Source organism: Erpetoichthys calabaricus, chromosome 3 (assembly GCF_900747795.2).
Source record: "Erpetoichthys calabaricus chromosome 3, fErpCal1.3, whole genome shotgun sequence".
Taxonomy (NCBI): domain Eukaryota; kingdom Metazoa; phylum Chordata; class Cladistia; order Polypteriformes; family Polypteridae; genus Erpetoichthys; species Erpetoichthys calabaricus.
The window spans coordinates 124,797,437-124,823,720 of NC_041396.2; the positions used below are offsets into that span (position 1 = coordinate 124,797,437).

Sequence of the window (26,284 nt, forward strand, 5' to 3'; positions counted from 1 at the left end):
CTTTACAAATTGCCTGGCAAACTGCACTTTTAGTTAGATTTTCCGCATCGCCTACAGTATATAAAGAAGTGCCGCTTGTAAAAAACCTCAAAGCAATGCATGCTGTCTGTGTGGTTGTGAGAGCCCGACTTCGCCGAGTTTGACTTCGAACATAAGGTGCTAATAAATCTTTGAGGTACAATATTCCCCCTCGGCTAAAGCGGTATCTTTCGAAAAGAATTTCCTCCAGGAGCAATAGAGGATCTTGCTGATCGCGCAAAACCCTCTCTATATGAAATTCTCTGCGTATAATTTGCGCACCAATATCAATTGGTTGCTCATTCATGAACGGCGAAGCCATGACTGGATGACTTCCACACACCGTCACTGATTACGTGTGTAAACTAATCCTTGTTTACGTAGAACAAACCTGCTCCGAGCAGGTTTGAGGATTAGGATGTGTTGCTATAACAACACTTCCAGCAAGAGTTTCGAAAAACCGACAGATCCAGGATCAGGCCAAATCGTCAACAATTACATCCAGCTAAACGACTAATCCACGTACGAAAAATACCCTCCTGGTGTGCAGCGATAGCCTAGCAGAATGGGCAGTGCCTATATTATCCTACAGTATTCAAAAAGAGAGCAGTCTTTTCACATCTGTCCTCAAGGAGATTCTATAACTTTTTATTGCAGTCTTATACCCCTGGATGTATACTGCTTTCTCTTATACCCTTTACCATTACACATGAGCAAATTAACAACAATGTCTCCGATACACCTGTGTAGCTTATGATATTATTAAGCTAAGGCTTCGATGTGTGCAGCCTCAACTTGCACACATGCATTCACTCAGGATACAACAGTGTACATCATACGGTACAGTAAATCAGCTAACTACCATTAAGAATAATTCCAGTCCTGCTAGATGAAAATATACTTAATTAGAAAAGGGTTTGCCAGTGCTCAATATAATAGGCAATCAAAAATCGATTACTTACATAACTGAAGTACATTATTTTGCCAGTGATTTGAAGAATGTAATTGAACATGTTGTAAATACCTAGTTTGCTAAAGGAACTTATATACTGACTGTGTACAGATAGGCTGTAAATGTGTTGTGCATACATTGCATTTACTGTAACTGTAGAAGATCTAAATGCATCTTCAGCAGGCAGATAAAGTCTGAGGACAGTTTCCTTTGGAAAATGCACATTAGCAATCTAACAACTTCCTCTATTGTGCAGTTCAACATGGTGGGTGTATCAATTCTGTAAACATTATGGCATTTACTGTTAGTAAAGGCTCGAGAAAGAACCTGTCTGCAGAATATTACTAAGAGATGACGAGAGGTAGAGGGTATTCTGTAGTGTGCAATTGTGTGTTGCGGTCAATATAGATGCATGAACCGAGAAGACTAGTAGAATAAAATCCAGCTTAGATTCTTCATTGACCACGACTGGCTGTCAACTCTACAGATACATCACCTAACATTTTCTATATTTGCAAAAGACTGCACAACTGATGATAAGAAAAGACATGAAATTTCAAAACTACATACTTGTCAGAAAGTATGTCATAATGGCATTACAGTATCTTATCATTGGTGCTAGCTTTAATGCCTCATTGAATCCTCTTGTAATAAGCACATTATCAGTAAGCCAATTGTTTGGGAAATTGTGTTGTGCATTCCAATCAGTCACGCAGGAAACATGCCCAAGTCTCCCACAGTTGAAGCAGGAAAGTGAAGGATGGCTTTGAAAAGAGATGGGGATTTCCTTACTGCAGTTGAACAATTTGATCGGTTATGCATCCTCATCACTGCAAATAATTTAACACAGATAATTACATCCAAAAGTGATACCACTTAATTTTACTACAGGATATAACTGGTCATCTTCTGTTCCAGTAAGTTTGTCATTTGGGAGGCTTATGTGGTTTAGCTAGAAAAATGTTTTTTATGCTTTAAAAACAATAGATTGGGGAGAAAATGTAACACAAACATAATTTATTACAATTTTTTCACATACAGTTGTGCTTGAAAGTTTGTGAACCCTTTAGAATTTTCTATATTTCTGCATAAATATGACCTAAAACATCATCAGATTTTCACTCAGGTCCTAAAAGTAGATAAAGAGAAACCAGTTAAACAAAAATATTTTACTTGGTCATTTATTTATTAAGGAAAATGATCGAATATTACATATGGCCTACCGTTCCCATTGCAATATCTGAGCTTTTAAGTACTTTTTTGTAAAGTGTAATTGAGCCATCCAGTACATTGTATCTTGCAGTGTGACCTCTGTATTTCTGTTCATGATGTCTTCTGTGGATAGTAGTCTGTGACACATCAACATCTGCCTCCTGAAAACTTTCTGATCTGTTGGACAGGTGTTTGGGCTTTTTCTTTACCATGGTAAGACTTTTTCTGTTATCAGCAGTGAAGGTCTTCCTTAGCCTACAAATCTCTTGGCGAATACTGAGCTCACCAGTGCATTCTTTCTTCTTAATCGTATTCCAGACAGTTCATTTAGTATTTTATGTCGCTATTGGTTTTACTTTTGGTTTTCACCTCATAATGGCTTCTTTGGCTTTCATTGTCACAGCGCTTGTCCTCATGTTGAACAATGGGAACTACATCCTCCAACGGTTGTCTGTAGGTAGAAGCAAGCCTAGGTATGTTATGCCTCCACTAATGAAGCAATGAAGCTTACCTGAGTATTCACAAACTCCTGTTATGTCAATTGTCCCAAACATTATGGTGCCCTGAAATGGAGGAACAATGTACACAAAGTGTTGTAATTTCTACATGGTGGGACTGCAATGTATGTTAATACCCTTAAATGGAAGTCTGCAACATGCACTGTAATTGTATCTAAATTGTTTTATTTGTAATTATAAACTGTGGAACATACAGTATGGGTAAATAAAAAAAGTGTGCCTTTGTCCCAAACATTATGGAGGGCACTGTAACCTTGCTCACCCAATAAATTGTTAAGTGAACAGAAGATGAAGACACATGATGATGACACATTTCTTTAAAATTTTAAGCAATGTTACATTTTATTTCCATCATTCACAGATGCAAAATACCAAAAAAAATTAAAAGGGCCTGAACCAAATGTTTGAGCACCCGACATGGTCAGTATTTAGTAACACCCTCTTTGGCAAGTATCACTACTTAAATGACCTTCACTCATTCTTCATTGCAAAAGGCTTCTAATTCTTCAAGGTTCTTGGGCCATCTTGCATTCACTGTTCTTTTGATATCTGTCCGCAGATTTGCAATGATGTTTAGGTTCGGGGAAACTTTATGCTTGCACCTTTGAGGCGTTCCATTGTAGATTTTCAGTGGTGTTTCAGATCATTATCTTATTGTAGAACCCATTTACTTTTAAACTTCAACTTTTTTCCATATTTTTTTTTCTCAGTTTCTCAATTTTCATACCTCCCATTGTTTTCTTCAATCCTGACATTTTTATCTCTTATGTGTGATATTTTACATTTACTAAATTTAATCTGCCACATATCTGCCCAAGCCTGTATGCTGTCCAAGTCGTTTTATAACAATTTAATGGATTCCAAATTATCTGCCAATCCACCCATCTTGCTATCATCTACAAACTTAAACAACTTATTACTTATATTCCTATCTAAGTCATTTATATATATACAGTATATTAAAAATAGCAGCAACCCTAGCATTGTCCAATATGGAAGACCACTCTTTTAACATCAACCAAGTCTGATAAGGGTCCTCGCATCATCACCCTCTGCTTCCTGCATCTGAGCCAATTCTTCACCCATCTAAAAGCTGTTTCACTGTCTGTATCTTTTAATTCCCCTTTACTATTCCTGATGCACTTCACTTCCTCCTTGACTGTTCCTTTACTACTAAAATACTGAAAGAATCTCTTGGGAGCGTCTTTCGCCTTATCTGCTATATTCCTCTCTAACTGTCTTTTAGCCACTCTAATATCCTTCTTAATGGTTGCCCTCATGTTCTCATATGCCCCAAGATTTACTTTGGAGTTATTAGTCTTATATGCCTTTATAAGGCTGTTTTTTCCTTTGCAGCTTCTTTTTAACTCTTTATTATTTTTTTTATTTCCTATCAATTCCAAATTTAGGTATGTACCTGTCCTGCAATACATGTAAAATGCTTTTAAACCTATTCCACTGCTCCACACTTAAAAGCTTAGCCCAGTTTATCCTCCATAGACTTTGCCACATCTGTTCAAAATTTTCCCTACCAAAGTTAAACTGAACAATTTTAGTCTTTGCATCCACACACTTACAAAACACTGAGAACTGTATTATATTATGGTCACTTGACACTAGTGGTTCAATCACCTCTACACCCTCAATTCTATCCTGATTATTACAAAATACTAAATCCAGACAAGCTTCACCCCGTGTTGGTGCTTTAACATGCTGTGTTGAAAACAGTCAATGATTACTTCTAAAAACTCTTGTGCTCCCCCATCTGCAAAGTTAATATTGGGATAATTGAAGTCTCACATGGCTATAATATCCCCCTGTAAACTTGTCTTTTTAATATAACTAAAAATATGTGTGTTGAAATTACTGTCTGCATTGGCTGGTCTATTACACACACTAAAATAAAGCCTCTTTCCCAAATGCTTTCCGGGAGAAGCCACATGTCTTCGTTAAAATGGGGCATTTAAAGCTTGTCACATCAGTATATCCTCTCTCGTGGTATTCTTCTGGTATTGCTGGTATTTATTTGAATCCATTCTTCCCTCTACCAGTGACATGTTCCCTGTGCTACTGGCTGCACAAGTGCAAAACATGATTGATCCACCCCCTGCTTAACACTAGAATTACCAGAGCCTACGAGAAAGCTCATAAATCCGGCCCACCTTAAATCCATTCTCACCTCTCCATCAGCGTCTTTTGTCCTGTAAATGCGTCGATAAGCAGCAAGCAGCCTGGTATCCCATCCCCCCCCGCCCACCGCTGCAGTTCAATTTGCAAAGAAGTTTCTCAGTGCTCAGTGTTTATCTTCTAATGAAGTGCTGGAGCTTTATAGGGTAAAATAGTACATCATCATTTGGAATACATATATTTCATGTGTGTTCCATGTCAACGACAATCTCTGTAAAAACGTAGTTAACACAGAAACGTTTTTCATGTTTTAATAATAATGGAAAAAATGTAGACATGAAATGTATAATGTGTGAAGCCTGAAATACAAATATGAAATTAACACTTTCACAAAAGGTACAAGTATAACAAAACAAGTGCACTTTTATTCAAAAATTTAACCGAAAAAAAAGGTTACGGTAGTTGGTTGATACGACAGCTTGCGTGGTGCAATGCTAAGAACTGCTGCCTTCCAATCAAGAGGTTGCGGTTTCAATATCAGCTGTGTGGTATAACAAACAAAGTTGTTTTGTTACACCCCCTCTTTATTTGAAAACCGTGTCAGATCTTGCGCGATCGAGACTGGAAAAACTGTGAACGTGGATGTGAGTGGTGTGTGTGACTGAGAATGACTGTGGATGTCAATTTTTTTTTTATTCAGTTTTATTCTTGAGTGCTCCTGCTCACGCTGAATTAGTATGCACCTTCTGATCCATGATGTCAAAGCCGCGCTGACAAAAAAAGAGAGACTTAGGTATACAGTGCATCTGGAAAGTATTCACAGTGCATCACTTTTTCCACATTTTGTTATGTTACAGCCTTATTCCAAAATGGATTAAATTCATTTTTTCCCCAGAATTCTGCACACAACACCCCATAATGACAACGTGAAAAAAGTTTACTTGAGGTTTTTGCAAATTTATTAAAAATAAAAAAATCTGAGAAATCACATGTACATAAGTATTCACAGCCTTTGCTCAATACTTTGTCGATGTACCTTTGGCAGCAATTACAGCCTCAAGTCTTTTTGAATATGATGCCACAAGCTTGGCACACCTATCCTTGGCCAGTTTCATCCATTCCTCTTTGCAGCACCTGTCAAGCTCCATCAGGTTGGATGGGAAGCGTCGGTGCACAGCCATTTTAAGATCTCTCCAGAGATGTTCAGTCGAATTCAAGTCTGGGCTCTGGCTGGGCCACTCAAGGACATTCACAGAGATGACCTGAAGCCACTCCTTTGACATCTTGGCTGTGTGCTTAGGGTCGTTGTCCTGCTGAAAGATGAACCGTCGCCCCAGTCTGAGGTCAAGAGCGCTCTGGAGCAGGTTTTCATCCAGGATGTCTCTGTACATTTCTGCATTCATCTTTCCCTTTATCCTGACTAGTCTCCCAGTCCCTGCCGCTGAAAAACATCCCCACAGCATGATGCTGCCACCACCATGCTTCACTGTAGGGATTGTATTGGCCTGGTGATAAGCGGTGCCTGGTTTCCTCCAAACGTGACGCCTGGCATTCACACCAAAGAGTTCAATCTTTGTCTCATCAGACCAGAGAATTTTCTTTCTCAAGGTCTGAGAGTCCTTCAGGTGCCTTTTGGCTTCCGTTTGGCCACTCTACCATACAGGCCTGATTGGTGGATTGCTGCAGAGATGGTTGTCCTTCTGGAAAGTTCTCCTCTCTCCACAGAGGACCTCTGGAGCTCTGACAGAGTGACCATCGGGTTCTTGGTCACCTCCCTGACTAAGGCCCTTCTCCCCCGATTGCTCAGTTTAGATGGCCAGCCAGCTCTAGGAAGAGTCCTGGTGGTTTCGAACTTCTTCCACTTACGGATGATGGAGGCCACTGTGCTCATTGTGACCTTCAAAGCAGCAGAAATTTTGCTGTAACCTTCCCCAGATTTGTGCCTCGAGACAATCCTGTCTCAGAGGTCTACAGACAATTCCTTTGACTTCATGCTTGGTTTGTGCTCTGACATGAACTGTCAACTGTGGGACCTTATATAGACAGGTGTGTGTCTTTCCAAATCATGTCCAATCAACTGAATTTACCACAGGTGGACTCCAATTAAGCTGCAGAAACATCTCAAGGATGATCAGGGGAAACAGGATGCACCTGAGCTCAATTTTGAGCTTTATGGCAAAGGCTGTGAATACTTATGTACATGTGATTTCTCGATTTTTTTATTTTTAATAAATTTGCAAAAATCTCAAGTAAACTTTTTTCACGTTGTCATTATGGGGTGTTGTGTGTAGAATTCTGAGGAAAAAAAATGAATTTAATCCATTTTGGAATTAAGCTGTAACAAAACAAAATGTGGAAAAAGTGATGCACTGTGAATACTTTCTTGATGCACTGTATATGACATTTGGAATAGTTCATTTTATGACCTGTATTGTATATATCGGATAACGTTGTTGCACTAATGCAACATTCTGTTCATTTGCATACCTTCATGCAGTTGTAGTTAGTGACCGCGTTTGGTTTTTTGTTCTGATCTTGTTGCTGCATGTTGGTATTTCTTTTGAACTCCAGGAGATGCAGAGGACAGAATAGTTGGAGTGGTCAGTTCTGCGCTATATACAATCATCAGATTCAAATATTGAACAGTTCCCACACACACACACACCCAAGGACTGCCTTTACGACATGTGTATAAGGTGTGAAGCCTGAAGTCCAAATATCAAATAAACACTTTTACAAAAAGTACAATTATAACAAAACAAGTGCGCTTTTATTCAAGAATATAACTGAAGAAAAAAGAAAGCAGGTTACGGTAGGCAGTTGCTGCGACAGCTTGCGTGGTGCAATGCTCAGAACTGCCTACTCCCAATCAAGAGCTTCTGGGTTCAATGCTGGCAGCTTCTTAAGTTTACCGTTTTGAGTAGAGAGCTGCTATTATTGTTAATATTACACAATAAAAACATACATTTGACTTGTGTCTGTAACAGCCGCTGTAAATTTATAGTACTTGTCAAAGTTAGTGTTTTTTTATTCAGTTTTATTCTCTCAGTCGCGTTCATGCTCATTTACAAATAAAGATGCGCTATAACAGAGGTGAACTCAGATCAGAGAAAGAGAACAGAAGCCCTCCCCGCAAGAAACGTCCAGTCACATATAAGAACAACACAGCTGCACCTGGTGTAAAGGTGAAAGATTGCACCGTTTGGATACGGGACAAAGTCCGGCGTCATCCTGCCAATCACCTGTCCTTCAAAGAAACTGCACTGCTTACAGAGCAAACCAAGTGCATGTGTGTACTGTATAATATTAACAAAAAGAGCAGCTTACTACTGAAAACGGCAAATATAGGAGTGAGTGGGGATCGAACCGGGGACTCTTGATTACACTTCGTTTGCGTCTGTACTTGTGCTGTTACTTAGAGTCTCAGATCAGGGGAAGTGGGGATGTTAGAGCGCGTGAGCTTATTCAGTGCAGCAGGAACAATGCACATGTTGATCTTCTTTTTCTTTCAGTACATGTGCCTTCCTGTTTATTTATATATCTAGTGACTTCTCTGCATGTCTGTCTCTCTATTACGCAGTGCTCTGTCTGTCTGTGTGTTATGGATCTTAAAAATAACAGTTATAAGTACAGCTGTTCATGTTAATTGCAGTCTCAATTGTTGAAAAAATATTTTAAAAGGAGCATCCCACATGAAAACATAACAGTCTCATTAAATGACAGTGCATACCAATTTATAAATTTTATGTCCGTTTGACGTTAAAAAGAAAAAAAAAGTAACACTTTATTTCCAGCGGGGAATCGAACTCAGGTCTGTGAGGCACAGCCAAGCGACCTGAGAAGCAAATCTTAGCATGCTACGCCACGGAAACTGTTGTTTCATCCTTGAACCTTTTGTGAAAGTGTTTATTTGATCTTTGGAGCTCAGGCTTTATACATTCTGTACTTTATGCCTACATTTTGTAACATTTATTACTAAAATATGAAAAAGTTTCTGTTTTAACAATGTGTTTACACAGATTACTGTAGAAATGGAACTATTATTTCCACTCTAAAACTCCAGTTCAGTCACTTTCAGATAATCAATCAAGGCATGAGCTGGGAGAAGTTCGTGCACGTTCTAAGTCGGTGGGGTGATGGAATAGCTGGCTGCTGTCAGCTTGTCTTTATCAGCACATTTAGAGGACAAAAGACGCTGACGGAGAGGTGTGAACGGATTTAAGAAGTGATTTAAGGTGGGCCGGATCTACGAGTTTTTTCGTAGGCTCTGGTAATTCTAGTGTTAAGAGAAGATTTTTGCATATCACCCAACCCTAATGAGAAGAAGTGAGTGTTTTAACAAAAGGATTATTTTTATGTTTACACACCTACACGTTTTTTCTGGTTCTTTAGCTTTAGGCAGTGCTATTTCATTTGCTAGTATAATTTTATTTTAGTAGTTGAAGTGTTCTTATTTTGGTGACTCTTTGTTTCTTTTGCTGCTAGGACCAGACCCTGATCTTTTGTATTGATAAATATGCATCCTACTTCAAAGTATCTTCCAATTATCCCCAATTATCCCCAATTTTTGCAGGGTGCAGCTACTAGTTTACTGTATTTGTGCTTTATTAATCAGTCTGTCTTTATTTTATATTACCATTATTAGCATGCTTTACCACAAGGCTCTTATATAGATATGATAACAGTACAATATCAAATTTAGCAGTTTGTCCATATGTTTCCACCTTGTAGGGTGTGATGATAATCTCCATCATGTGACAACATTTTTTTCCTTTAATCTTCGTTGCTAAAATGGTTTTACTGTTTTGCAGTTATTATGGATTATTATTTTTAAATGTGTAATTAATCAAAGCTTTCTATTTTAAAATAGAGATATCCCAATGCCTCTTGTGAGCTCAGGAGTGGAACATGGAAATCTTCGTGAACTGGCTCTTGCACGCATGAAAGATTTGGGAACAGAGGTATATTTTACTAAAGACTGAAAAAGTGCAAGCATATTGTTTTATTAAAATGAAATTTATATTTATGGATCTACAGTTAGGTCCATAAATATTTGGACAGAGGCAACTATTTTCTAATTTTGGTTCTGTACATTACCACAATGAATTTTAATTGAAACAACTCAGATGCAGTTGAAGTGCAGACTTTCAGCTTTAATTCAGTGGGGTGAACAAAACGATCACATAAAAATGTGAGTGAGGCAACTAAAGCATTTTTTTTAACACAGTCCCTTCATTTCAGGGGCTCAAAAGTAATTGGACAAATTAAATAACTGGAAATAAAATGTTCATTTCTAATACTTGGTTGAAAACCCTTTGCTGGCAATGACAGCCTGAAGTCTTGAACTCATGGACATCACCAGATGCTGGGTTTCTTCCTTTTTAATGCTCTGCCAGGCCTTTACTGCAGCGGCTTTCAGTTGCTGTTTGTTTGAGGGTCTTTCTGTCTGAAGTTTAGTCTTCAACAAGTGAAATGCATGCTCAATTGGGTTAAGATCAGGTGACTGACTTGGCCATTCAAGAATTTTCCACTTCTTTGCTTTAATAAACTCCTGGGTTGCTTTAGCTGTATGTTTTGGGTCATTGTCCATCTGTATCATGAATCTCCGCCCAATCAATTTGACTGCATTTAGCTGGATTTGAGCAGACAGTATGTCTCTGAACACCTCAGAATTCATTCGGCTGCTTCTGTCCTGTGTCACATCTTCAATAAACACTAGTGTCCCAGTGCTACTGGCAGCCATGCACGCCCAAGCCATCACACTGCCTCCACCGTGTTTCACAGATGATGTGGTATGCTTTGGATAATGAGCTGTGCCACACCTTCTCCATACTTTTTTCTTGCCATCATTCTGGTAGAGGTTGATCTTGATTTCATCTGTCCAAAGAATATTTTTCCAGAACTGTGCTGGCTTTTTTAGATGTTCTTTAGCAAAGTCCAATTTAGCCTTTCTATTCTTGAGGCTTATGAGTGGCTTACACCTTGCAGTGCACCCTCTGTATTTACTTTCATGCAGTCTTCTCTTTAGGATGTACCAAACTGTAGATTTTGTAGCAATTTCTCGGATGGGTTTTTTCTGTTTTCGCAGCTTAAGGATGGCTTCTTTCACCTACATGGAGAGCTCCTTTGACCGCATGTTGTCTGTTCACAGGAAAATCAACTCCAGGCCTTTTATCTGCTTAATTGATAATGACATAACGACAGACCCATTAGGGGCAGTGTTATTAGGAATAAAAGTACAACATGCTTCACCAAACATAACCCACATGCACACCACCTTGCTGAGCTAAAGGCATATCTAATGCTGAACAATTTTGTCATGCCTTCTGAGAAGTGGCATGAAGTTGCTCACCTAGCTCATTAAAAGCATCTCTGCTAAAGTTAATGAAGTGCTGCTGATTATAATATATATAATTAATCCATTCAACATTCTTAATGATTGTTAGGAGGGGAAAAAGAGATTCCCACCCAGCAACCACCTCATCCCGAGCCTTATACTCGTGTGGGATACGTTTGGGTTGTCCTATCTTATTGATGTATACTTTAGGGTCAGACTCATACTCAGAAACGGCAGAAGCAGATTGTCTAGATCAAGAAAGAAATAGGGCCTAGAATGGGGACAATAAATATGTCATGAGCAACCATTACCAAAGCACAAGACCTGCCCTTAGGAGACTGCCCCCCCTCATTCGACCACAGGCCCAAAAACTGTCTGCTAATGAGCAATTCTGAAAAGCAGGAGAACAAGTAATGGGTTTAAACTTATCAGGACCACACTGACTTTCATTCTTGTAGAGAAACAGTTTCCAGGGAATGTAGCAACTGGATTTGTACCATTCCTCTGGTAACATTTATATTTACTTGGAGTTGTCTGAGTAACATATGGGGTAGGGGTGTCAGTTTGTGGCCAGATACAGGAATAATTACATTATGATGCGAAATGGGACTGATACAAATAACTTCCCATAAGAAACGTACAGGTTCATGGACATATAGCGTCTAGTATACCCATCTTATGTATGCGAACCATTTGTGAACACTCATAATATGCCCAATCTGTAACATTCTCAGTAGAGGTATCATTCCCACAGTCTGGGGATTGTAACCATCTTTAAAATGTATTATCATTGTATTTATGGGGAATGATCCACAAATCAGGTCGTGGTCAAGAGCAAAGATAACATGATTCATTTTTCATTCTAGAGACAGTATAGTTCATAAGAGCCCAACACGTTATCCATCTGAACCCAGGGTGACACCTGCAAAGATAAAGAGCACTTCAGCCGCCGCACATTAGACATGTTAAAATGGATACAGTCATCTGAAGAATTTGTTCCTTTCCCCAGAGAGCAAGAGCCAATAGATTGTATGACAATGGATACAGCCTCATACAAGACAAACACCATATATAAAGAAATAAGTACTGTGGGTACATGTCTTTTCAAGTTTTGGATTTTCATGGTGTCGTCAACAAGGAAGTCTTTCTGTAGTGGGAAAGGTAGATCCAGGAATCAATGCCCTCAGCCTTCACAGCGTGTGAAGTAGACAGAAGAACTTGGTGCAGTCCTCTCCACCAGGGCTGGTTCCAGTGCTTTCGTTAAGCATCTCGAACCAACACCTAATCGCCTATGGTGGTCTTGTCATTCTCATTGTCAACAGATGGGGCTACTCACCAGGACTCCTTTTCCTGGGATTGGACACCCTTCAGCAACAACAACAACAACATTTATTTATATAGCACATTTTCATACAAATAATGCAGCTCAAAGTGCTTTACATGATGAAGAAAGACAAAAAAGACAAAATAAATAAGAATTAAAATAAGAGAACACTAATTAACATTGAATAAAAGTAAGGTCCGATGGCCAGGGAGGACAGAAAAAACAAAAAAACTCCCAACAGCTGGAGAAAAAAATAAAATCTGCAGGGGTTCCAGGCCACGAGACCTCCCAGCCCCCTCTAGGCATTCTACCTAACATAAATGATCAGTCCTCATTGTATTCAGGGTTCTCAAGGAAGAACTTGATGATGACGGTCATGTGGACTTCTGGCCTTTAATCCATCGATGTAGGGACATAACGGTGCTTTGATCAGGTGGTGGTGGTGCAGGTCACCACCCCAGAAAACTGGAAAAAGAACAGAAGAGAAAGTAGGGGTTAGTACAGATTTTGAATATGAATACCATGAATAATAATGATAATTAATTGAATATACAGAGCATCAGGATTAAACTAAGATGAAGCTATGAGAAAGCCATGTTAAAATAATGTGTTTTCAGCAGTTTTTTTAAAGGACTCCACTGTATTAGCCTGGCAAATTCCTATTGGCAAGCTATTGCAGATTTTAGGTGCATAACAGCGGAAGGCCACCTCACCACTTCTTTTAAGTTTAGCTCTTGGAATTCCAAGCAGACACTCATTTGAAGATCTAAGGTTACGAGTGTAAAGTGTAAGACATTCCGAAATATAAGATGGAGGAGATTATTTAAGGTTTTGTAAATTATAAGCAGGATTTTAAAGTCAATTGTAAATGACACAGGTAACCAGTGTAGTGACATCAAAACTGGAGAGATGTGCTTGGATTTTCTTTTCCTAGTTAAGATTCTAGCAGCTGTATTCTGCACTAGCTGCAATTGATTTATGTCTTCTTTTGGGTATTCCTGAGTGGAGAGCGTTACAGTAATCTAGTCAACTAAAAACAAAAGCGTGGATTAATTTCTCAGCATCTTACAATGTTATAAGGGGGTCTAACTTTTGCTATATTAAGTGGAAAAATGCTGTCATAGTAATCTGATTAATATGTGATTTAAAATTTAGGTCAGAGTCAATAGTTACCCCTAAATTCTTTACCTAAGCCTTGACTTTTAATCCTAATGTATCTAGTTTATTTCTAATAACCTCATTATATCCATTATTGTCAATCACTAAAATTTGTTTTCTCTTTATTTAGTTTGAGAAAATTACTACACATCCATTCAGAAACACAAGTAAGACATTGTGTCAGTGAATCAAGAGAGTCGGGTTTGTCAGGCGCTATTGATAAATACAGTTGTGTGTCATGAGCATAGCTGTGGTAGCTCACGTTATGCCCTGAGATAATCTGACCTAACGGAAGCATATAAATCAAAAAGAGCAGCGGACCCAGGATAGAGCCTTGTGGAACACCATATAGAATATCATGGGTCTTTGACGTATAATTACCACAACTTACAAAGAATTTTCTACCTGCCAGGTAGGACTCAAACCAATTTAAGACACTGCCAGAGAGGCCCACCCATTGACTAAGGCAATTTCTAAGAATATTGTGATCAATGGTATCGAATGCGGCACTCAGATCTAAGAGGATGAGAACAGATAAATGGCCTTTGTCTGCATTTACCCACAAGTCATTTACTACTGCAGAGCACCCTCTGTAACCCTGAAAGAAAATGAGATAGATCCCCATTAACGGTTTCCAGTTCAATTCTCTCACCAGAGAGTGGGACATGCATTGGTCTTCCCATCAAAACCTCAAAAGGGGAGAGTTCTGACTGTCTGTGTGTTCGCCCTCGCATAGCAGTCAAAACCAGTGGGAGGGCATCTTGCCAGTTTAAACCAGTCTCCTTACATACTTTAGCAAGTTTCGGTTTAAATGTCTGATTTGCCCTTTTCACCATGCCTCCACTCTGTGGATGATAGGCACAATAGTGTTTTAAGTCAATTTGTAGCCATTCGGCTAAATGATGGATCACTGAATTAACAAAATGTGACCCATTGTCTGAGTGTAGTTTCTGGAGCACCACCTCCCTTACCAAGGCCTTTGCTACTGATTTTGCATCTGCATGCCTACAAGGGAAAGCTTCCACCCGCCTACAGAACACATCAATTATGACGAGACAGTATTTGTAACCCTTTGATGGAGTTAGCGCAATAAAATTTAGCTGCAAATGGTCAAACGGGCCATCCGGAAAGGGGATAACAGTTTGTCCTACCTGTATGCTTTTGCCCATATTAAACCTCATGCAGACCACACACTTTTGACAGTACACTGCTGCATGTTGCTGAAACCCTGGAGCTCTCCAGAATTGTTCTACCCATGCCACCATTGCATCTTTAGAAGCATGGTCGATATCATGTGTACCTTTTGCAAATCCTGGAAAAGAAGACATTGAAAGAAAAGGTTTGTTAGTCTGTGTGTGTCTCCACACTCCACTGGAATCTTGGTATCCTCTTTCTCAAATCCACATCCGGCGCTCAGCGGGAGACACATTGGCCTGTAATAAAAGTCACATCTAGATTAACACTAGAATTACCAGAGCCTACGAAAAAACTCGTATATTCGGCCCACCTTAAATCGCTTCTTAAAACCTTTCTCACCTCTCCGCCAGCGTCTTTTGTCATCTAAATGTACTGATAAAGACATGCTGCCAGCAGCCGGCTATTCCATCCCCCTAACGACTTAGAATGTAAACAGGCTTTTCCCAGCTCTTGCCTTGATTGATTATCTGGGAGTGAAGTGGAGTTTTAGAGTAGAAATAATAAGATTGTTATTTGAAACACGCGCATTTCATATGTGTTGCATTTCTACAGTAATCTGTGTAAACACATTGTTAAAACAGAAACGTGTTATATATTCTAGTAGTAATTGACAAAATGTAGGCATAAACTATATAATGTATGAAGCCTGAAGTCCAAATATCAAAGACACACTTTCACAAAAGATACAAAAAAAAGCCACCGCCAAAAAAACCTGCCTTAGTGTGAGACATTGATATGCATTAACTATCACTGCTTCCGTGGCTTAACAGTATCAGTCGCTGACTACGCATCAGAAGGTCATGAGTTCGATCCTGCACAACTCCCATTTGAGAAGTGTTCTTATTTTCACTATTTTAGAATAAAAAGATACATTTGATTTCAGTCTGTAACAGCTGGTGTAATTTATGATATTTGTAAAGGTTAGCTTTATTTTTTTTAAATTCACTTTTCATTCACTTTTCTCAGTCGCGTTCAGGATCCATCCCTACCGCCCCCAACCTGACACTGCGGTTTTTACATAAAGACGCGCTATAGTTCTGCAGTGTATCACGATACATACGACCGCGTGTTTTTTTCCCCCAGTATTGCCAGTCCCCACGTGTTGCTGTATGCTGTTTCTTTTGTACTCCAGGACATGCAGAGGAAAGCATAGTAAAGAGCAGTAACTTCAGCGCTATATGCAATCATCAGACACTCCCCATCTGACACTGCTGTTTTCACATAAAGACGCGCCAAAGCTCTGCAGTGTACTTGTGACTGCATTGTCGTACCAATGCTTGCGAACTGAAGTGTCTGCATGCACTTTTCGTGGCATTACACGCGTATTTTTTGAGCATGCCCATGTAGCTCAAACACAGGAACATATGTTGATGTAAAAGTATAACAAAACAAGTGCACTTTTATTCAAGACTATAACCGAAGAAAAAAGAAAGCAAGTTACAGTAGGCGGTTGATATGACAGCTTGCGTGGTGGAATGCTAAGAACTGCTGATTTCCATTCTGTGCTATATAACTTAACATTTGAATCTGATGATTGCATATAGCGCTGTCTGATTTAGTGTGCGCAAGAACATGCAGGTGGCCAGTTGCTGAGTGCTACAACGCACATTTTGAAAAAGAAAGAGACAAATATATGTGACGTTTTGAAGAAATCATTTTAGGACGCGAATAGTACCAATCAGAAAACATCGTCAAAGTAATGCAATATTATTTGAAAACGAACAGCGTCAAGTTGGGTGTGAAGTTATACTGGCGCTGTTTGAGTCAGATCAGAAGCTGAATAAGCTGAAAAAGCTCCTGTTCTGACTCTAAGTAAAAAAGCATGAATTAATCAACAGAAATAACCGCGATTGACATTTTAAAGTTAACGATTTACAGTGCATGCCAATTTATAAATTCAATGTCCGTTTGAGGAAAAAAAAATAACTTTCTTCAAAGCTGGGAATCGAACTCGCGTCTCTGTGGCACAGTAAGGCAGTGGTGCTCCAAGTCAGCAAACCGTCCTTATAACTTATTTTTTTTCAAGATCCATAACACACAGACAGACAGAGCACTGCGTAATACAGAGACAGACAGGCAGAGATATACAAATAAACAGGGAAGGCACATGTACTGAAAGAAAAAAAAAAATCAACATGTGCGTTGTTTCTGCAGCACTGAATGAGCTCACCTGGTCTAACATCACCCCTCCCCCCGATCTGACTCTCTAAGTAACAGCGCAAGTACAGACACAAATCAAGTGCATGTGTGTACTGTATAATATTAACAAAAAGAGCAGCTTACTACTGAAAACGGCAAATATAGGAGTGAGTGGGGATCGAACCAGTACTCTTGATTACACTTGGTTTGCGTCTGTACTTGCGCTGTTACTTAGAGAGCCAGATCGGGGGAGGGGTGACGTTAGAGCGGGTGAGCTCATTCAGTGCTACAGAAACAACGCACATGTTGATTTTTTTTTCTTTCAGTACATGTGCCTTCCCTGTTTGTTTGTATATCTCTGCCTGTCTGTCTCTGTATTACGCAGTGCTCTGTCTGTCTGTGTGTTATGGATCTTGAAAAAAATAAGTTATAAGGACAGTTGTTCATGTTAATTGCAGTCTCAATTGTTAAAAAAAATATTTTAAAAGGAGCATCCCGCATGAAAATATAACGATCTCATTAACTGACAGTGCATACCAATTTACAAATTTTATGTCCGTTTGAGGTAAAAAACAAAAAAAAGAAGTAACACTTTATCCCCAGCGGGGAATTGAACTCATGTTTGTGAGGCAGAGAAAAGCTACTTGGTTTGAGAAGCAAATCTTAGCGTGCTACGCCACAGAAACTGTTATATGGTGTCTGAAGCTTTTGTGGAAGTGTTTATTTGATCTTAGGAACTCGGGCTTTACACATTCTACATTTTGTAACATTTATTACTAAAATATGAAAAAGTTTCTGTTTTAGCAATGTGTTTACACAGATTACTGTAGAAACAGAACACGCATGAAATGCATGTATTCCAAATAGCGATCTATTATTTCTATTCTAAAACTCCAGCAGTTCAGTCACTCCCAGATAATCAAACAAGCCATGAGCTGGAAAAACTTAGTGAACGTTCTGCGACGGTGGGGGACGGAATAGCCGGCTGCTCGCTGCTGCTCCAAATCGGCACATTTAGAAGACAAAAGAGAGGTGAGAACGGTTTTAAGGTGGGCCGGATCTACGAGTTTTTTCGTAGACTCTGGTAATTCTAGTGTTAAGTGGCACAGCTTTCGCTAAAGTGGCTAGTGTTACAGGAAACCCTGGTGCATCCGGCCTATTTTCAGCCTCTTTCGCCCAATAGTCTGCTTGCACATTGCCATGGCTTACAGGATCCTGTCCATTCGTATGTGCTTGGCATTTTACCACAACAATTTGTTTTGGTTCCATAATTGCATTTAGCAAGTTTTCAACCAATGTGTGATGTTGAATAGGTTTTCCTGTACTTGTTTTAAATCCCCTCATTTTCCAGAGCGAGCCATGATCATGGCACACCCCAAAGGCATATCTTGAATCTGTATGAATTGTTGCATCTTCCCCCTTAAGCAATTGGCACGCACGTGTCAATGCAAAGATTTCAGCGGCCTGAGCAGACCAAGAGGAAGGGAGCTTGGCACCTTCCACTAAGGTGTTATCTCTTACCACAGCATAGCTGACAGAAGGGGAACCATCTGGAAGATGAAGGGAACACCCATCAACAAACACAACAAGGCCTGAATCAAGAGGAATGTCGGCTAAATCAGAACAAGGTTTAGTAACATGAAAATGACTTGCCTGCAATCGTGGATTTCACCATCATCTGCTGTAAGAAGCAAAGTGGCAGGGTTCAAAGTAGTACAACGCTCAAGAGTAACGTTAGCTAAAGTTAAAACAACATTTTGATAATGCGTCAGTCCAGCAGAAGTGAAATGAGATGTGCGAATCTGAACTAGAATAGAATGTACAGAATGAGGAACACTAACAACCATTGGGCACATAAGAACAATGTCTGCACAAGAAAGAACAGCCTTCGTGGCTGCTGCAGTGGCTTGCAAGCAAGCTGGAAAAGCAGAAGCAACAGGATCCAAACTTTTGGAATAGTATGCAACTGTTCTTTGGCGATCACCATGGTACTGGATAAAAACAGAAGATGTGAACCCTTTCCTTTCATCAACATAAAGGTAAAAAATCTTTTTGTAATCTGGAATGCCAAGGACCAGGGCTGATGTCAGAGCTTGTTTTAAATCAAGTAGGGCCGCATCTGCTTCAGGAGTCCACTCAGTGGGATCTGTCAGGGCAAGATCTTTTCCATGAACCAGGTCTTGTAAAGGGCGTGCCCGTTCTGCAAAATTTTGGATCCACTGTCGGCAATAGCCAGTCATTCCTGGAAGAGATAACAACTGTTGCTTAGTTTCAGGATGAGGCACAACTCTTATGGCCTCAATACGGGAGTTGGAAATAGACCATTCTCCTGGAATTAAAATATGACCTAGGCATTGACGTTTTCGTGTAACCAGCTGGAGTTTAGAGTGTGAAACTTTATGGCCATATTCTGCTATACAGAAAAGTAAAGCTTTGGTGGCCGTTTCACAATTCTCCTTTAAGTTGGAGCAAAGCAATAGATCATCTACATACTGAATAAAACACTTCCTCTAGGAGGAATGAAGCTGTCCAAACTACGAGCTAGTTCTTGACCATATACACATGGAGATTCAGTGTAGCCCTGAGGCATAACTGTCCAAGTCCATCTTTTATTCTTAGACGTGAATGTAAACCAAAATTGAGAATCTGGGTGAACAGGAACAGAAAAGAATGCATTTGCTAAGTCATCACAGATAACTAGTTTGCTGTTGATAGGACAGTGGAGAGGACAGTTGCAGTAATAGGCACAATAGGGGCTCTTGGGTGAATGGCAGCATTCACCCCCTGCAAGTCCTGGACGAACCTCCAGGATCCATCCACTTTTTTTTTTTTTACAGGGAGTATGGGAGAATTTACTGGAGAACAGAGGATTTTAACTGTTGCAGATTGTTGTACCAAATCTGAATGAACTTTACTAATATCTTCCTCCGCCTCCACTGGGAGTGGATACTGAGCTTTATGGGGACCATATTGGGACTTGGGATGGACAACTAAAGGCTCAGCCCCTTTAATAAGACCAAAATCATTTTTCCCTTGTGCCCACAAAGTAGAAGGACCTCATCTAACCATGGACATGTGGGAGGGGGCAGAGGAGGAGATGGTGACAGGGGAACCTGACTCTAATACTCTCCAAACTACCCCTACTTGTTCATTTACTTCAATCTTTTGAACCCCTGTGGGAGAAACCCAAACACCCTGACCTTCGTGCTTCCAGTCCTTCAACATCTCACACTGCCTAACCCACATAGCTAAATCCTTCCACTGGATAGAGCCAGTTTTGCACAGGAAACGTGTAGGACGGAGCCTGGGAAAAACCATATGCGCTGTTCAGTGAAGTGAATGGCTGCTGCAGCTTTATTGTCTGAAATGTAAAGAAAAGTCATTAAAATTGTTTCTTTCGAAGGAAAAGTCTCAAAATATGCAGTCCATGACTCATCTAACTGATGCTCAAAATAGCGAGCTGTACAGTGCAGCTGAGAGAGCTGGGTCAAACCCTGAGGAATCTTGGTACGAAGAAAATCATTGTCCTTGAGCACCCATGCTGTATAATAGGTGGGGGACTGTAGAGAAAACAGTTCAAGCGCCTGTGAAGTGATATCTGTGCCCGTAAGAGAGAGAGTCACTGAAACTTGTAGCTTCGCTATCAGATCACATCCAAGCAGATTCACCGGGCAAGCGTCACTGAGCAAAAAGGAATGCAAGACAGTGAATGAGTTTAACACTAGAGTTACCAGAGCCTACGAAAAAACTCATAGATCCGTCCCACCTTAAATCGCATCTGAAATCCATTTGCACCTCTCCGCCATCGTTTTTTGTCTTCTAAATGTGTAGATAAAGACAAGCTGCAGCCGGCTATTCCATCCCCCCACCTTCTTAGAACGTGCACGAACTTCTCCCAGCTCATGCCTTGATTGATTATCTCGGAGTGAAGTGGAGTTTTAGAGTGGAAATAATAGATTGTTATTTGGAACACACGCATTTCATGTGTGTTCCATTTCTGCAGTAATCTGTGTAAACACATTTTTAAAACAGAAACGTTTTTCATATTCTAGTATTATATATATTGTGACCTGCGAAGCTGATCGCACCCCCAGAAGTTACAGACGCCCCTGGGAAAACCCCTAAGAAACATAGACAGATTACCTTCACATTCCTCCTTTCCCTTCTGGCTGGCTCTGTCGCGTAATATGCCTCTCGCGCGGTACTCCGCCTTCTTAAAAAGCCTGCACAGGCTTCTGTCAGTTTGTTAAACTGATTGCATGCTTCTCCTTATCTCTCTCTCAGACATTCTCTGCTCCTGGGGAAACTGTCATCTCTGACTTGTCATGGAGCACATTTAAACTTTTGAAAAGAGACAAATGTTTGTTTGCAGTGTTTTGAATAAAGTTCCTTTCTTTTCTACAACGTCCTGTGTCTCTGTGCAAATCTGTGACCCAAGCATGACAATATTATATATATATATATATATATATATATATATATATATATATATATATATATATATATATATATATATATATATATAGATATTCTAGTAGTAAATGACAAAATGTAGGCATATAATGTATGAAGCCTGAAGTCCAAATATCAAAGAAACACTTTCACGAAAGGTACAAATATAACAGAACAAGTGCACTTTTATTCAAAAATATAACTGTCAAATAAAAAGCCGTTTTAGTGTGCGACATTGACACTCATTTACTACGACTGCCGCCGTGGCGCAACAGTATCAGTTGCTGACTAAGAATCAAGAGGTCACGAGTTCGATCCTGCTCGACTTCCTTTTGACAAGTGAACTGCTCTTATTGTTACTATTTTAGAATAAAAAGATACATTTGATTTCAGTCTGTAACAGCCGTGTATAATTTATGATATTTGTAAAGGTTAGCTTTGTTTTATGTTTTTTTTTATTCACTTTTCATTCTCTCAGTCACGTTCAGGATCCTTCCCTACCCCATCTGACACTGCTGTTTTCACATAAAGACGCACTATAGCTCTGCAGTGTATCACGATACATACGACCGGGTGTTTTTTTTTTCCCCAATCTTGCCAGTCCCCACATGTTGCTGTATGCTGTTTCTTTTGTACTCCAGGACATGCAGAGGAAAGCATAGTAAAGAGCAGTAACTTCAGCGCTATGTGCAATCATCAGACACTCCCCATCTAACACTGCTGTTTTCACATAAAGACGCGCTATAGCTCACTAAAGGAGCGCCCTTCCTACATTTACGATGTGTACTTGTTGCAGTGTACACACCTCTCTGTGTGTAACACCACGCACATATATTGTCTTTTTTTCAGGTGTTTAATAGAAACCACAGCATAGAGAGAAGTGAGTACATTGTAACAGGTACACATAAATGTAAGAAAGACAATCCTTGCGTGTGTGTGAACTGTTAACATTTGAATCTGATGATTGCATATAGCGCTGTCTTATTCAGTGTGCACAAGAACATGCAGGTGGCCAGTTGCTGTGTGCTACAACATGCTGGTGGTGATCAACGCACATTTTAAAAAAAGAAAAAGACAAATATATGTGACGTTTTGATTAAATCATTTTATAACGCGAATAGTACCAATCAGAAAACATCGTCGAAGTAATGCAATATTATTTGAAAACGAACAGCGTCAGATCGGGTGTGAATTTATACTGTGGCGCTGTTAGAGTCAGATCAGAAGCTGAATAAGCTCCTGTTCTGACTCTAAGTAAAAAAGCATGAATTAATCAACAGAAATAACCGCGATCGACATTTTAAACTTAACGATTTACAATGCATACCAATTTATAAATTTTATGTCCGTTTGAGGTTACAAAGAAAAAAAAAAAACACTTCCTCCCCAGCGTGGAATCGAACTCGGGTCTCTAAGACACAGCAAGGCTGCTGTGCTCTGATTCTGCAAATCTTAGCGTTATGCCACAGAAGGTGTTATATCATCCTTGAACCTTTTGTGAAAGTGTTTATTTGATGTTTGGACATCAGGCTTCACACATTCTATAGTTTATGCCTACATTTTGTAACATTTATTACTACAATATGAAAAAGTTTCTTTTTTAACAATGTGTTTACACAGATTACTGTAGAAATGGAACACACATGAAATGTGTGTGTTCCAAATAACGATCTATTATTTCCACTGTAAAACTCCAGCAGTTCAGTCACTCCCAGATAATCAAATAAGGCATGAGCTGGGAAAACTTAGTGAATGTTCTGCGATGGTGGGGGATGGAATAGCCTGCTGCTTGCTGCTCGTCTTAATCGGCACATTTAGAAGACAAAAGAGAGGTGAGAACAGTTTTAAGGTGGGCCGGATCTACAAGTTTTTTCATAGACTCTGGTAATTCTAGTTTTAAAGGTCAAACAACACTTACAGGCACAGTCTGATGCATTTATTACGAACCTGGACTGCAACAACATTCGCAGTCTTTTCAGTGGTGGGGATTCCTGGCACCTGGAAGGATTGCAGAGTAGACCTAGTTGTGCCAGTGTCCACTAGGAAGGACAGTGATCTACCATCAACTAAGAGAGCAAGCATTGGGTCAGCTTCAGGTTGCTGAGTTAGGGCAGCATACTGGCCCATCACTTTGCTCATCCCCACAGATCCCTAGGGTTGTGGCCATGCCTGGGCAGGGGTCTGGGTCCAGGTCTGGAGCGCTGGCAACTGCACAGCACCCCCTGTGCTGGCCTGATTGGGTTGCACAGGGTGATTTGGGCAGTTCCTTTTAAAGTGTCCGAATTGGCCGCACAAATAACATGCATGTTCCCCTCCATCCTGTAAACCTGGTGTTCTGCGGTCACCTTGTTACTGAAACTGGAAATCCCTTTTCCCACCCCTGTATGACCCTCTTCCTCAACCCCTACCTCGGCCTGCCGGTTCTCCAGAATAGAATGCCAACTGTGCTGCCAGCAACTTACTTTGAGTCTTAATTTGTTTTCTCTAATATTGCGTTTAGCATGAACAGCATATGGGTGAACATCATCCATCTTTTTATTTTCCCATCTTAAGCAAGTTCTTTTAGTAGCCTTCTGTAACTCCATTTATTACTATGCAATCTTCTGTAAGTCCATTTATAAACAATGAAGACATTGCCCTCTGCTTTTCATCAGCCAATACAATACCAGAGTGATTGTCCATCAACTCAGACAGACGATGTTCCCATTCAGACACACTCTCATCATCTTTTTGCCGGGCTGATGTTAATTTTGACCAATCTGTGCCTTTCTTGAATTTATTTTCAATATGTCCCTTTAATGCATCCCACTGCGTGTTAAAGTTTCTGTCTCTTGGGAGATCATTCCATTCCCCCTTAACATCACTCCATCCACTCTTAAGTTTTCTACTCAGAACCATAGTCCACTCCTGTCCAATGGGTTTATACATATTATCCATAGCCTGCAGGCTGTCAACAAATGTCCTGTCTCCCACCTCATCAGGGGAAGGTAATTCTGCAGCTACTTTTAATTCTTGCATATGCCAATTACACTGAACTTTAAGGAATCTGGGGTTATTATCTGAATTAGGCTGAGCTGAATTATAATCAGGATTGGGAATTTAAATTAATGGGAGAACGTGTTGATTTCCTCCCCCGGCAGCCTGTGCTTGAGCTGTTGTGGTCACGCCTTCAATTTTACACAGCAGCAGTAGAGCCAAAGACGCACTCGGAAGGGCAGGCAGAATGTCTGGCTGAAAACTAGCAACTGTATCCTCTTCCTCAGATTTTGACTCCTCTTCGCCTTGAGCTTGAAGATCAAAAGGCTGAGGATGTGGGAGATAAGGAGAAGGCAATGCTGGATAGTGTAACAGTTCAAACGTGCCATCCTTCCTTTTCCTATAAACATCTTTTTCCTATTTTCTTCAGTTTATCCCCTTTTTGTTTAGTAGTGCTCAAAACTGAAATAATCTTTTCTTGCTCTTTATTTTTCTCTTGCTCCATGTGTGCCTTGGCTGCTAAATCATCCACACATTTCCTGATACTGTCTAATGCTCTATCCTTTATTACACTTTACCATTTTTCAAACTTGTCCATCCTATATGGACCCGAGCCACAACATCCTGAATTAGCTTTTGCCATTAACATTCTCTTTATCTCCTGCACCTCATCTAAATCTCCTGTCCCTTCTTCTGGCCACCTTCCATTATTCTATGCCATTTCTTGCACTCTTCTCTAAACTTTAAACCTGTCTTCTACTCTTTTAATTGACCACCCTTTTTCTTTTTCTTTCCTTTAGTTTTTTTTTTTTTTTTTTCTAAGCCTTCGCGTTCAAATCTATATTTCACACAATTATCACTGGTAGGGCACACTTCGACTTGACTCTTTACTTTGTCCACATCCCATTTTCCAAACCTTGCACAGTTCCTTCCACAGCAAACCTTTGAATATCACCCTTTAATTGTCACCCAGATATATTTATCTTGTCTTTATATTTCTCTGTATACATATATATGTATAAAACACACACTCTCACACACATACACACACATATATATAATTTGGGGGCTCGCCCACCCCCGGGTTTGGTTTAACGGATATACAATTTAAAGAGATTGTTATATTCATGGGAATTGTTACATATGCATTATTTTCACTTTTACTTTAAAACTTTTGTAAAAACAATACTTGTCTTTTATTTCCGGCCCCGGGTGTGGTTACAACTCATTCTCGCAGGACATTTAATGCTGCTCACGTTGTGAAAGGGGTGCGGCTCTCGCGTTGTGAAGGGACTACAGCTGAACACACGCTAAGGAGATGCCGTTGGATCATCTGCTGTCTTTCTTTTGCTGGCGAGCTGCGTGTTCTTCTTGTCTTGCTGCCCGATCATTTCAAAGCCTATACACCAACTGTTCTTTTGCCACTTCGTGTCTCTGCCGCTCGCATCGTAAAGGGGGTAGGTGACAGGCAAGGGTGGCTGAACGCACGCTAAGGAGAAGTGGTCGGATCATCTGCTAGCTTTCTGCTGCTGGTGAGCTGCGTGTTTTGCTTGTCGTTGTTTTAAGAGCTGGGAGCAAGTTAAAGTGTCTCTCACAGGACTTTAAATTGTCTTCCGAGAAGATCTCGTCTCCCTCCCCAAGATTTTTTTTTATAATAAAGAGATAGTATATGATATAGATGTGTATATTTATTTAATTATGTAAACAAGTATAAGTACCTATTTATTTCACACATTTCCAGCCATTAACCTCATATCCATGCACACATACAAAAATTTATATATATATATATATATATATATATATATATATATATATATATATATATATATATATGTATATATTTATATATATGTTAATATTTATACATATGT

The 26,284-nt window shown here is 39.8% G+C and overlaps 1 protein-coding gene across 1 annotated transcript in view; it reads left to right on the top strand.

Moving 5' to 3' along the window:
* The window catches only part of elp3 (elongator acetyltransferase complex subunit 3), a 435,450-nt gene that overhangs the window by 246,976 nt on the left and 162,190 nt on the right, over positions 1–26,284 (top strand). The window contains exon 11 of the mRNA XM_051924270.1: positions 9,698–9,788. Within this exon, the coding sequence (XP_051780230.1) occupies positions 9,698–9,788 (91 nt within the window). The remainder of the gene's footprint in view (positions 1–9,697; positions 9,789–26,284) is intronic.